Source organism: Cajanus cajan, chromosome 9 (assembly GCF_000230855.2).
Source record: "Cajanus cajan strain Asha chromosome 9, NIPB_CcT2T_4, whole genome shotgun sequence".
Lineage (NCBI taxonomy): Eukaryota > Viridiplantae > Streptophyta > Magnoliopsida > Fabales > Fabaceae > Cajanus > Cajanus cajan.
Window position 1 is genome coordinate 25,452,041 of NC_138525.1, and position 13,332 is coordinate 25,465,372.

Genomic DNA, 13,332 nt, shown 5'->3' on the forward strand with positions numbered 1-13,332 from the left:
GCAATCATATTCTCAACACAAATACAATTTATGTGGTTCATATTCAGCATATAGTACCAAATGCAACCACTACACTTCAAAATTCATCAAATTTTTCTTCAAAGATTTTTCAAGGAATCAAGACTCGAGCAACTCAACATCTCTTCTTCATCAAACAACCAACATTTGATGAATATAAACATCTATTAAGCATTATAATTCAATACTCACCAAACACAAACTTTCCTTACCTCAAATCACCCAAAAGTGAGAAAAAGGAGGAGAAGATGGAAGGAGAACGGAAAAACTCTGAATGACTCACAAATCAAATTCGACGATCTATTGTCATTGCCTAGTTGAGGGAATTAAAAATATAGAAGAGTTTAGTGAAAGTAGATGAAGAAAAGAACTTCTCTAACTCCAAAGTTCTTCTCTCTAACTTCTATATACTTTTCTTAAAATATGAACTTATGAAGTTCATGTCTTAATAAAATTCTTATATACCCTTCCTTAAGTTAGACAAACTTAACTCTAATTAAAACTCTCGAGGATACTATGACCCTCAAAGTTCTAAGACAACAACAATTACAATAATTCAATAGTTAATCATATATATTATACAATTAATAAATAAAATCCAAAATCACACACCGTTACAACTAAAATGATTGTGAAATTTGCAACAAATATATCGATCCCTAAACCAATATCAACACAATAATATTTTTTAAAAATGTTTTAGTCACCTATTTCATGTCAAAATAATGGTATCTGATTCTAATGCGATCAACAAAGTCAGTTGCTATTGAAAACTCAAGTTTGTTATTGAAATAGTGACCAAATCATGTCTATTATTTAACATCCACATAAATATGTCGACATATTAGTAATTTTAGCGACCAAATAGTGCATCTGGCTTCAATAGCTACCAATGAAACACACCTAACTTTAGGTCGCTAAATAAGTTTGTTTAGTGACCAAGCATATTTTTGATTACTAACGAATTAGCAACTAGTTTTAGATACTTTGTGTGGTTGCTAATTGGTTGCAAATATATTTAGTGACTAAATTTAACAAAATTGCAATCCCTTTTGTGGGTCACTGAATACAATATTTTTTTTAGTGTGATGGCAATTTTCTATTCCAAAATATTAGTAAAAGTATTTTAGTTAGACCCTTTAAATTTACCTTTCTTCCCCTTCAAATCTCTCCAATATTGGAGGTAATTGGGTGAGAAGAGATTTTGTTCCCTTGCATTTCTTTCCTCCTTTTTACCATGCTAAAAATTAAACTAAAGAATAAAGATTTTAAAAAAAAATCTTCCCTTCCCCTCCATTTCCATCTAACTAAGCATTATTATAATGTATTAACTAAGCATTATTATAATGTATTAACATAAAAAGGTTCTTATTATCCTCTAATGGACTAAAATCACATTTATTCATCATTGTTTATATAATCTAATTGAGTACTTTAACCAACTAACTAATTTTACCAAATAAAACAAAAACACTAATGATAAAAATAGCTAATATATAATTATTTTATAATACTAGCTCACATTAATTACTGGTATATAAATTTCAACAAATTAATATTATCATTAAAAATGAATGTATCTTTTTTACAATTAATAAAAATTGGAAAAGAAAAAAATCTTTTATACGAAGTAAAAAAAAAATATTTTAAAAAGAAAATTAAAAAGAAAAAAAAAAACTAAACCAAATACCTAAGTCTTAGTCAATTGCCAAATGTCAACTAATTCGGAAGCACATACGTGTGGGGATTAGGCATTGATGTTTACAAAACTCAAAGCCATGCATAGTATACACAATGGTACAAATGACACCACCTAATTAAAATGAAGCTATCTACGACAACGAAATGTACACAAGTAAATACAAAGGTTGGGTAAGCCGAATTTAAAAGTCATGCCGACAGACACACTACGTATCATTTTATTCATTTATATATGGCTAGGTATTGAATTTTGTGGGAACACAATTTTGCACTTAATTAAATAAAAAAGAGATAAATATATTAAACTTTATGTGGGACATCAGTTTTACACTTAATTAAAATTTTAACTTTTCTGTATATAAAAAAGTGCAACTTTTCATGATCTATCTACGTGTAGTTACTATATTTTGTGTATGTCTCTGTTTTGTACTCAATTAATTTTCATATACATTTTTAACGTAAAATTTGTAATTAAAATTAATTTAAACATATATCTTAATTACATTTAATAGTTTAGGAAAAATGTTATCAAAATCGATTCTATTTAACTTTAAAATAAGGAGCTGCACATCTTCTTCTTTTTTTCTTCTCTTAAATACATAATCACTATTATATATATTATGTGTGTGTTTATATGGGTTAATGTGAGTGACTTACTTAATCAAGTGATGAAACCTAGCTCTTTGATTAGGTAAAATTTCAAATTGAGATAAGATATCAAACTATTTAATATCTTTTAAGTTTTCATTTTCGACAAATGACACTCGTTTGCTAACAAAGAAAAAACAAAATACGGCGGCATGTGGTTATCCTTTTGAAAGAACTAGGAGTATGTTAGACTTTTCAACATCCTAGTTTTCCACTTAATCATGATGCAAAATGTTATAAGCAACCAACTCGAAAAGGACTCAATTGACCGACTCTACTCTATTTTTTTTTTATAACTTAAATATGTTTTTAGTCTTTTAAATTTAAGATAAATTTGTTTTTATCTTTCAAATTTAAAATTATTATTTTTGGTCCTGTAATTTTTAAAAATTTTGTTTTGGTTTCTCAGATTACCAAACAGGATTTAATGTGATATTTTAACTAACAAGATACTAATAAATAAATTTTATACAATAATATTTGATAAATTTCTTAATAAAATTTAAATATAAGGACTAAAATAAGGTTTTTAAAATTATAGAGACTATAACAATAATTTTGAATTTGAGAGATCAAAAACAAATTTATCTTAAATTTGAGGGACTAAAAACATATTTAAGCCTTATTTAAAAAAAAAAAACCCTTTATTACTCTTCTAATTAAAAATAAACACGTCAGAATAAAATTAACAATGAAGAAAAAAAAATTCTCCTTTTTTTTGTTCTAACTATAAATTAACATGTCAGAATCAAATTAAAATTCAAGAAAAAAAATTATTTTTCAATGAGGTCTTATAAAAATTAAAAAGCAGAAAAGCTTATTTTATTTAGATTTAATCGCACTTTTCATTCCTTTATTATCATCATTTCCACAAATATAGTCCTTTATCTTTTTTTCGAATCTCATTCTATTTTATTTGTATAATTTTAATTCAGATATTGATATTTTAAAAAAAATATTAACGTGAGAGGCAGTAGATCACATCAATAATGAATGTACTAACGTCGTAGGTCAACAATTTTTAAAAAAATATTGAATATTAATTGTCATGTTAATTGTGATAAACTAAAATTACATTATTAATGTTTGGTTTATGAAAGATGAAAGGAAAGAAATTAAGGAGAATAGAAATTAAGTAGAAAATGAGATGATTATTTAATTATTTGGTAGAGGTGAAATAATTGAGAGAAAAGAAAAAAAATATATTTTTAAAAGATGTAAATAATTCTAATAAAATATATGATGTAATTAAAAATCAATGGTATAATTATAATTTAATTTTTTTTATTATTTTTTTTTGTAGTTCTCTCTCCAAATTAGAGAGAAATAATTTTTGCATGAGGTTTACCATTTCTTTTTTCTTTCCTAGCTATTTTATTTTTTTATAAAAAAATAAAATATATTTTTTCAAAAATGTGTATTCCTTCATATTTTTTTTTTAATTTTAGATTAATCTAAGGTGATGCCTAAAGATAGGGGTGACAAAACGGGTCAGCCCAGTCCGTTTTGGCCCGGCCTGCCAAAAATGGGTCGGGTCGGGCTAGCCTGCCAATGAAAAATGGGTTGAAAACGCTGGCCCGCCCCGTCTAAGGACGGGTTGGCGGGCTAGTCCGAATACTACAAAATAAATTACAAAAAAAATGGAAAAAATATTTTGATCAAATAAAAAAAACTGCTACAAATAATTAAATATAACCGTATGAAATTAAAATGTATACATATTGTACATAATATATGTTTAACAAAAAACAAATTACAAACTTAGAACAAAGTCAAATAGAAATTAGTCCACTTACACCAAAATCAAAATCAAATTATAAACTTACAAATTACTAAAAATCTAAATTTTTTGATAGTTTACAAAATAAGTTCATTACTTATACAAGTAACTAAAGCTCAATTAGTTATGCGGATTGGCGAGTTGTGACTAGCCAGCCTCCCATTTGGTCGATGGGTTGACAGGTTTGGCGGATTGACGGGTTAAAATGATGGGTTCGGCCCACCAATTTTTAGCGGGCTAACAGGACAGCCCGCAGGTCACAACCCATTTTATCATTCCTACCTAAAGATATTGGTGCAAAATAATAAAATAAATCATGAAAAAAAAAGTTAAATTTGCAAAACAGATAATAGAAGATTAAAAGTTTAACTAACTCTTTCAACTATATACAAAAGAGCAAGAACCAAAGAAAAATGTACCTTACAAATCTATTTGAATATTAATTTAAAAGTTTTTTTGAAAACTTATCTATTAGAAATAATTCTTCCTTTTCAATAGAAAAGTTCTTAAAAATACTTTCAATTTGTATTCAAATAGATTCTAATTAGTTTTCAAGTGTTCTAATCAAAGACAATGCTCCCCCAAAGTTCTTGGCCTTGATGCCAACATACTCCTTCACAGACAAAGCCCGAAAACAAGGCAACGAATCAAGAACCAAAGGTGAAACAACATAATCCAACGGTGGTCCATAGAAATAAGCCACGGAGTATCTCTTTCTGGCACTGTTCACCATGACACGATGTAGGGCACAACGAAACCTCGAGTTGGACAAGATGTGGAGAATGTCACCAGTGTGAACAACAAGGGTGTTGGGGTGAGGGTGCACGGGAACCCACCCTGCACCCTCCTTGAAGATTTGGAGGCCATTGGTTTGGCTTTGGTGGAGGATTGTGAAGAGGGACGTGTCCGTGTGAGGGGCTAAACCCATGGCTCGGTTAGGGTCAGGACAACAAGGGTAGAAGTTTAGCTGAATAGCTTCACAAGGGTTATTATTGGTTGAACCAACCCACCTCTTTTGTTCTTCTGAGATCCCCATTAAGGTGAATATCATGTGTGTTAGCTTCTCTGCTAGCACCTTCATTTGCTTTTGATAATTGTCCATTGTGTTGCTGCACATGCAAACACGTTTTTGTTAGATTATAGAGATTAAGGTTTTGCAATCTTTTTATCAGCAAATATTATAATTAATAACAACAATATTTATATATATATATATATATATATATATATATATTTTAATTATAATATTAATATGAAATATCTATCGACAGTAATATCGACAGAAACAGTAATTAATGTTTATTAAAAATGATGAATATATGTAAAATAAATATTTTCTTTTTAATATAATCTATTTCATATTCAACTTAATTAAGAAAGATAAATTATTATCAATTATGTCAATCAATATTAGTCATTAACTTTATATATATACTATTATAATCTTCTATAAATAAGGTTTTGTATAAGAAATTTTAGAAATTAAGGTCTTGTGTAAGAACAAAGCATATAAATGAGTTCATGTTTTAAGTGTTTTTGAAGCTATAAAAATTAAGGTTTTATCTTAATGATTTATATTAATTTTTAATATAAATTTCTTATTACCGTGTCTGTAAATGAAACACTAATTTTGATCGTAAAACGACACTTCAAAGGAAAATAATAAGTTGCATATAGAAGTTTTCTTCTTTGTATAAAGACATTTGCAATGGACAAATTTAGATAAAGTTTATATAATACGTATTTAATAAAGGTTATTTAATATTTTTCGTGTATACTTATAATTAATAATTGAAATTTGAATGTAAGTTATCTAAATTTTACTGTCGTTAAATTGACTGGGTTATAGAAATTATTTAATATTAAAAGGAAAAAAGTATTGACACATGTAGACATTTGCTGGATGTTATAAAATTTTGTTATGATGAAAGGAGTAATAATGGGTATTTCATTCGGCACCTGTTTGCATTAAGACCTAACTATAAAGAGTTCATCTAATTAAAAACATGCTTACAATCAACAGAATAAATACACTTGTCATAAAACCTTAAAATATGATTTTTAATTAGGGTAGTTGAGTTGAGATGTTGTATAACCTCGAACTGATGTACTGTGTATATAATATTCAAAGGATATCTTTACTTACGAATTTAAAGGTAATCCTAATCCATAGCCTTAACTTTCACTAATTATATTTTTTTAACACGTCCATGTGATGGAATAAAGAATCTAATCATATAGCTAATGAGGACAAAAGTGACATTTTTTTTATTCTTTCATTTAGAATTATTTTATCTTCGAAAGAGAAGTGTTGAATACTAAGGCACGCTTAATTGTCTATACTATTTGCTAGCAAAACATTATCGTCCGTTAAAATTTATCTAAAACTACAAAATTATTAGATATATAGAATCATTAAATGAATGAGAGCTACAATTTTTTTCTCTATTTTTAATAAACTTTAACTAATAAAAAATGTTTAATAAACTTTAACTAATAGAAAATATATTAATATATAGCATATTTTAAATTCATATTAATTGTTCAAAAAATTAACAAATCATTGATTCAGGTGATATTGATTTGATCCTTAAATAAAGAATTAAATTTAAATTTTATAAATGAAAAACAAACATAATTAATAGCAATGACTACACTAAAAGTGATCAGTAAAATCTTTTAATAAAGATTAATTAATAACAAAATCTTTAGATAATTTATAATAATGACTTGATTAAAAAAAAAACTAATTACTTGAAACCAACAACATATTGTAATGGCTTCCATTCCGGAAAAAACTTGGATGCTATCAAAGCATGTCTGTATTAGCATATGACAGACCACGTTGCATGAAAATGCATGAGATTGTAACATTTGTACTTACCAAAACCGTGCATGATCATTAGGCCATATCTTTTTGGCATCATCACATGGAGACCCCATGATGGTGAATCCTTCATGCCACATGTGCTTGGGGAAGAATGGAGATATCCTAGCTCGGCCGTACCCGGTTGCGCCGGCGGTGGATCTCAGCGCCTTCATTTTCCGGCCGGTGGGGAGAGCAAAGAGCCTCTTTGTTTCTTCTTCAACCTCTTCCATAACACTCAAGGGTATGCCATGGTTCTTCAATTGGAAGGCACCCCACTGCTCACAAGCAAGGCCTATGAGTTCCATGGCATTTGGGTCCATGAGGTCAATGATGGGTATGCATGATCCAGCTCCATGATGATGATGATTATCATCATCATCATCATCTTCAGATTGAGGCCATGCATGGGAATCAGGTAAGGTCCTAACTGAAGAAAAGTCTAAGGGGATGATGTGATGAAGGTGGAGAGGGTGGTCTCTATAGGCTTCGGAGAGAGCAGTGGCCATTTGAATTAAAATTGCAAGGAAGAAAGATAGAGATGTTGGCTATGTGGTTGATTGATTAATTAGAAACCAAGTATATAAATAAATATTATGAGAACACGAGTAATATGAGATTAGGTTAAAACCATACAATTGGGTGAAGCTAGGTTGGCTATTGGACTATGTTGTGTCGGATTTTGGCTGTGAAGGAATATGGTTGAATAAGACAAAAGAAGGAACAAACAATTCTGAAATAAGATTGCAGAATCTCAAAGTCTTAAATATTAATTAAAAGAAAAATAAAAAAAAGAAAGAGAGAGAAACTTTTTCTATATTCCATGATAATGTTTTCACTCATGCGGGAAAGGGGGAAAAAAACAGAAATTTTGATGGAGGATCCCTTTTGCATTCCTTTTGCTTTTGTGGACAAGAATAGGACACGATTTGTCTTGTAGTAGGAAAACCAAGTGAACGAGGATTGGTTTGTTCTACCAATTAATGAATTAGAATTTACAGGTGTTGAATGTTAGTTTGATAAAAATTATAATTTCATGAAGATGCAATATCTGACAGAATAAGATACAGAAAAAATAAATTATTATGCCATGCCCATGACAATGTAGATCAGTCTTACACTATATATCACCCGATTACAAACAAAGTTATGTATGATAAATTTATTAATTTTTATAATAATTATTTTAAAAATTGTATTAAAAATAACTTTTCATTAATTTAAAGTGTAAAAAAATTTTATACCGAGATTTATAATCTTAAAAAAATATGTCTGCACATGATTGATATATATATATATATATATATATATATATATATATATATATATATATATATATATTTCATCTTCCTAAATATATGTTTGATTTTCCTACCAACATCTTGATTGAAACATTAAATATAAATGACTCTTAATTTGAATTTATCAATAAAGTGTAAAATGATTAATAGATGAAAATTTTGTCTTTCAAATACATGGTCAAAGATTCAATCTTTGGTATGTATATATTAAAAAGTATTTGTTAAGGACGCACCCTTTTAAATACATCTCAATATATAGCTCAGAAGGATTAGTACTTAATTTTTTTGCTACATTATATTTGGTTAAAAACATGGCTTGCCAAGGAATAATTCTTCCATTTGCAAATGGAATGTCATGTAGTGATCTGTCATTGCAAAACCGTATAACTCATGCTATATAGATTATATTATTATTCAAATTTTTGCATGGATATGTCTCACTTATTAAATTGATCTGTTCTTAGGAAAAGACAAAAAGATCTTATTGATTGAGTAAATCTTGCAAAATTATGATCTTGATATATATATATATATATATATATATATATATATATATATATATATATATATATATATAGTGTAAAAGAGGCTTTTTACGTCTGTATTTTCACGTCGGACCAAAATATATCCGACGTAAAAATGACGCGGTAGCATTTTTGAAAATAATGCAAACTTTTTTACGTCGGATAACAAAGGGTCCGACGTAAATTCAACAATTTACGTCGGACCTCAGCTACAACCGACGTAGATTGTTGAATTTACGTCGGAACCTTTATCCTCCGACGTAAAATAGTTTTTTTATAAATGTATAGTTAAGTTGCGTAGCGCCTCTCCATTCTTCTCGTTCTTCACCAGATTTCCTTCCCGTTCTCCATGCTTCGCACGCCATTTTCCTTCCTGTTCTTCGCTCCTTTCCTACGTTCGAAGAGCTCCTTTCGCTTTTCTATTTTCTTTATCCACCAAATTGCATGGTATCATAATGTTTATCTTTGGCTGCAGACAGGAGCAGAGTATGACAAGGAGTGCAAAATTTGTACAAGGCCTTCTGGATCTTGAATATGGACTACCAGTTCAAGTTAGGGACACGACTCTCAGGAGAACGGGCCGTTCTGCAAGGAGAACGGGCCTTCCTTGCAGAACGGGCTGTTCTTCTTGTAGAACAGGCCGTTCTCCTTGTAGAACGGGCCGTTCTAGCGTAATTTTTTTTGGGTTTTTGCTACTTTTTTACGTCGGTATTCAAAAATCTCCGACGTAAATTTACGTCGGTCTAAAATGCTAACGTAAATTTACGTCTCCCGCTTTAACGTCGAAAGTTTTTCTGATGTAAAAACCTTAAATAACTGACGTAAAAAACTTCTTTTGCACTAGTATATATATATATATATATATATATATATATATATATATATATATATATATATATATATATATATATATATATATATATTTGAAGGCTGCCACTACCGGAGCATACGGAGGACTTTTGCCTCAAAAGAAAGGATGATTCCCATTTGCATGACATGAACTCAAAAGTTAGAAGTTAAGGTGGGAATACTTTTGAGGTTGTCATGACCATTATGCGGATACACATAATTAGATAGTTTTTCTTTCTTTTTAATAAGAACGTATAAGTTCCTCTTATTTGGTTAGTCTTTATAGAAATGAAGTGAGATTTTTAGTGAGAACTTCATGTTTAAACTATATATAAAACTTTGATTTTTTATTAAAGAACATAAATAACACAACTTCTAGTTATATAACTCGTTTTTTGTGTGACAAGATTTTAAAGACTTTTTTATGCGGGTTTTTCAAAGGTGTAAAGTGAAATCATTTGAACGGTGAGTGATCTGGCGGAAAATATGATTGAAGTCAAGCAGAACATGATGAGGACAAATAATTCAAATTCATACATTCAAAGTGAATCTAATGGAGAAAGAATAATTGTGCGAGCTAGCTTTCAAACTTGACCTTTCCATGTATTTTCTAACATTTGTAAAATGTAAAAATTTTAGTTACATTGACTAGTACATAGATGGAAGAAAAGGTGACAATTAGACATGTAGGCCAGACTTTTGGATGGTTTAGCATAATTGCATTTTTGAATAATATTTCTAGATTTACATACAATAGATATTTAGTGTATTTTTTTCTCACGTGTGTCTCTAACTCAATGCACGGAGTCAGAAATTTGGTGTAAGAAAGACCGAAATTTCATTTTTAACTTATATATATATATATATATATATATATACTTTAACATCATATACTTTTTTTTATCTTCCTTTTTATTATATATCAATCGTTCATATATTTCTCTATTTTTTCTTTCCTAAGTATTAATTAATGATAATTTTTATCAATTTATTTGTAATATTTTTTTTTTATAAATTTTAGGGGAATAAAAATAAAATTTTTATAGAATTTTCATACATTTTTTAGAAAGAAAAAAAAAACCAAGAGAGGAGGGGACCATGGCTCCTCCAAGTACCCCATGTTGAAATGATGGAGATTGTTAGAGATGATAAGATATTTTGAAGACTCCTGAAAATTATTTTAGTTTTGATGATGTATTGTGTAGATGTTGCTTAAGCCTATGCAAAAAGCTATTGTATTGATTGTAATAGATGTAGGCTTGTGTGTGTGCTTGTTTATGTTTGCTGATGATGATGAATGCTTAATTCAAGAAATAATCAAACTCTTAAGAAACAAAGAAATTGATATTTTTAGTATTTTCATGTGTAAACATAAAGTAATTGTTAAGTCAGACAAAGCAATTCCCAGTAAGGTTTTGAATGAGACAAATATAATATATATTGTTATTTCTAACGAGTGGTTAGTGCTTCAAATAAACATAAGTACAAGCAAGATGAAGACTAGAGTATATGCACGTACCACTTTTTACACCAGAACCAAGACAAGAGTGAGATAAGCACCGGGTCTGATCAAAAGAAGGATATACATCGGACAAAGCTACCCACAAACTACAAACCTTGCATTACAAAAAATTCAATCTTTCCTTTCCAACACAGACACAACGCAAAATAAAGAACAGAGCACGAGCAAACAAAAGAAAGGGTAAAAAGACATCAGATGAAGAGATCAAACCCAGCACAAGAAGGAAAATAATGAAGCCTTAGATGATACAAGACTACAGACGATGGACAAAAGCACTCTAGACAAAGTTAAAAGTGTGCTCAGCTGACAAGATGAAATGAAAAGACAAAGTCTATCTCTTAGACAGAGACTCAAATATTCAGACGAAAATGAAGAATGTTGAATTATGTTTGATGTCTACTAAGTCACAACGAGAAGTATTGCTTATCATCCACACTCTCAGAAGAACACATGAAGTCATCAAAAATAGAAGAGAGAAGATAAAAATGGTCTAGTGCTTATTCACAAGTCAAAGCTGCGTGTGTTAGAACAAGTACACCTACCAATCAGTAAAAGACAACACCTCTGCAGCTACAATGCTGGGAAAGTACAGATATGTCTAAGTTATGATTGAAGTTAGACATCGAAGCAAACAAATGGTACAAAAGACTTCACATAACATAGATTCAGTGAGCAAACATTTAATGCAAGATCAAATGCATTAAATACAAGATCTACGAAGCTTGGACACACTAAAACAAGAAAAATCAGATGATGGGTGGTCAAGCATCAAGATCGGGTCTGATATAAAACATAAGAACATTCAACAAACACTAGACGAGGCATACTACAAGTCAAAGCCTTGAAGTATCAGATGAAAAGCCAAAACAGGGCTAAATTTGAAACAAGACAAAGATGGGTTAAACATCAGATGAAACCAGATGGTCAACTCATATAAAAGAACAGTCAAGGCAAGGCACATCATGAGAATCAAACGAACCAAGCTAACTGAATAGACAAAGTATAATGTATGTGCCAGACGACTACAAGTCTAATATCAAACGAAGGTGTGTCAAGGACAATCTCCAATGCAACATAAGAAAACAAGCATAAGTCAATGAATAGAAGAAAGTCAACTACGCATAAGACGATGGATAGCACAGGCCGAGAGATATTTTAGACAAAAGCAAAGTTTGTACATCTATAGTGTTGACCAGATCGAAAGGAAGTCAAAACATTAAACTCAAATGCGCACACAAAAAATCATAGATTGAGATGCATAGGGCTAATAGACGTAGACGAACATTACCACGCAAAGCACTTAAAGAATCAAGTCTCAAAGGAAAAATTAAGGCATTGTCTACGATAACTTAAATGCTCTCAACAGGTTAGTTTGATGAAAGAAGAAGAAGAAAAACACGCAAAAGCAAGAGCATGCATGTGTCAGAAAAAGTACATCATTTTTTCAGATAAGGACAACATTCTAAGCTACGCGACCGGAAAAGGATAAAAAGGTTCCTAGGTCTCTGCTAAATTCAGACACAGATGCTAACAAGACAAAGAAGACTTCATGCAATGTCTATGAATGAGAAGCAACATTTAATTCAAGATCTCAAGGATTAAATGAGAAGATCGAACTAGTCATAAACGACTACATCTACTTTAGTGGACACTTGCAATGGGCAAATTCTACAAGACAATATATATATATCACTACCTCAAACCTTGAAAGGATGGCTTTTGCATTTTTAACTAGAGTGATATCAAGCACACGAAGCAAAGAACCTGGAGATAAAGCGTATAGAGTCAAATGTACCATAGTGTATTCATCTCTGTAGACTAAGGAGTTCCAAGTGCATCTTAGGAACATGAACCTTAGTGAGTGTATTCATTTTCGTATCCTCTTTGTGAGAGTAAACCATACACTCAATCGTTGTAAGACTAAGGTTGCATACCTTAGTGAGTGTACCAACTCATGTATCCTCTCTATGAAAGTAACCCAAACACTCAAACCAAATCTGTTTAGTCATCATATGTAAAGCCTGAAGAGGTTAGGGAAAGAATACTTGTAAAGCCTGAAGAGGCTTGTCAAAGAATACTCACTACGAGCCAGAAGTGACTGATCAAAGAATATTAGCGTTAAT

The 13,332-nt window shown here is 30.1% G+C and overlaps 1 protein-coding gene across 1 annotated transcript; it reads right to left on the reverse strand.

Annotated features, from left to right (window-relative positions):
* Positions 1 to 4,159: 4,159 nt before the first annotated feature.
* On the reverse strand, positions 4,160 to 7,782 carry LOC109792110 (gibberellin 3-beta-dioxygenase 1). The gene is made up of 2 exons (XM_020351488.3): positions 7,032 to 7,782; positions 4,160 to 5,256 (listed from the first exon to the last, which is right to left on the reverse strand). The coding sequence occupies exons 1-2, from the start codon at positions 7,520 to 7,522 to the stop codon at positions 4,692 to 4,694; spliced, it is 1,056 nt and encodes a 351-aa protein (XP_020207077.1). The 5' UTR covers positions 7,523 to 7,782; the 3' UTR covers positions 4,160 to 4,691.
* Positions 7,783 to 13,332: the final 5,550 nt, after the last annotated feature.

What these genes read in the sequence shown, in the direction of transcription:
- LOC109792110 (XM_020351488.3), bottom strand. Translation starts at nt 7,522, where the DNA reads ATGGCCACTGCTCTCTCCGAAGCCTATAGAGACCACCCTCTCCACCTT. An exon ending in AATGATCATGCACGGTTTTG is followed by an intron (nt 5,257 to 7,031) that starts GTAAGTACAAAT and finishes TTGCATGTGCAG; the next exon opens with CAACACAATGGACAATTATC.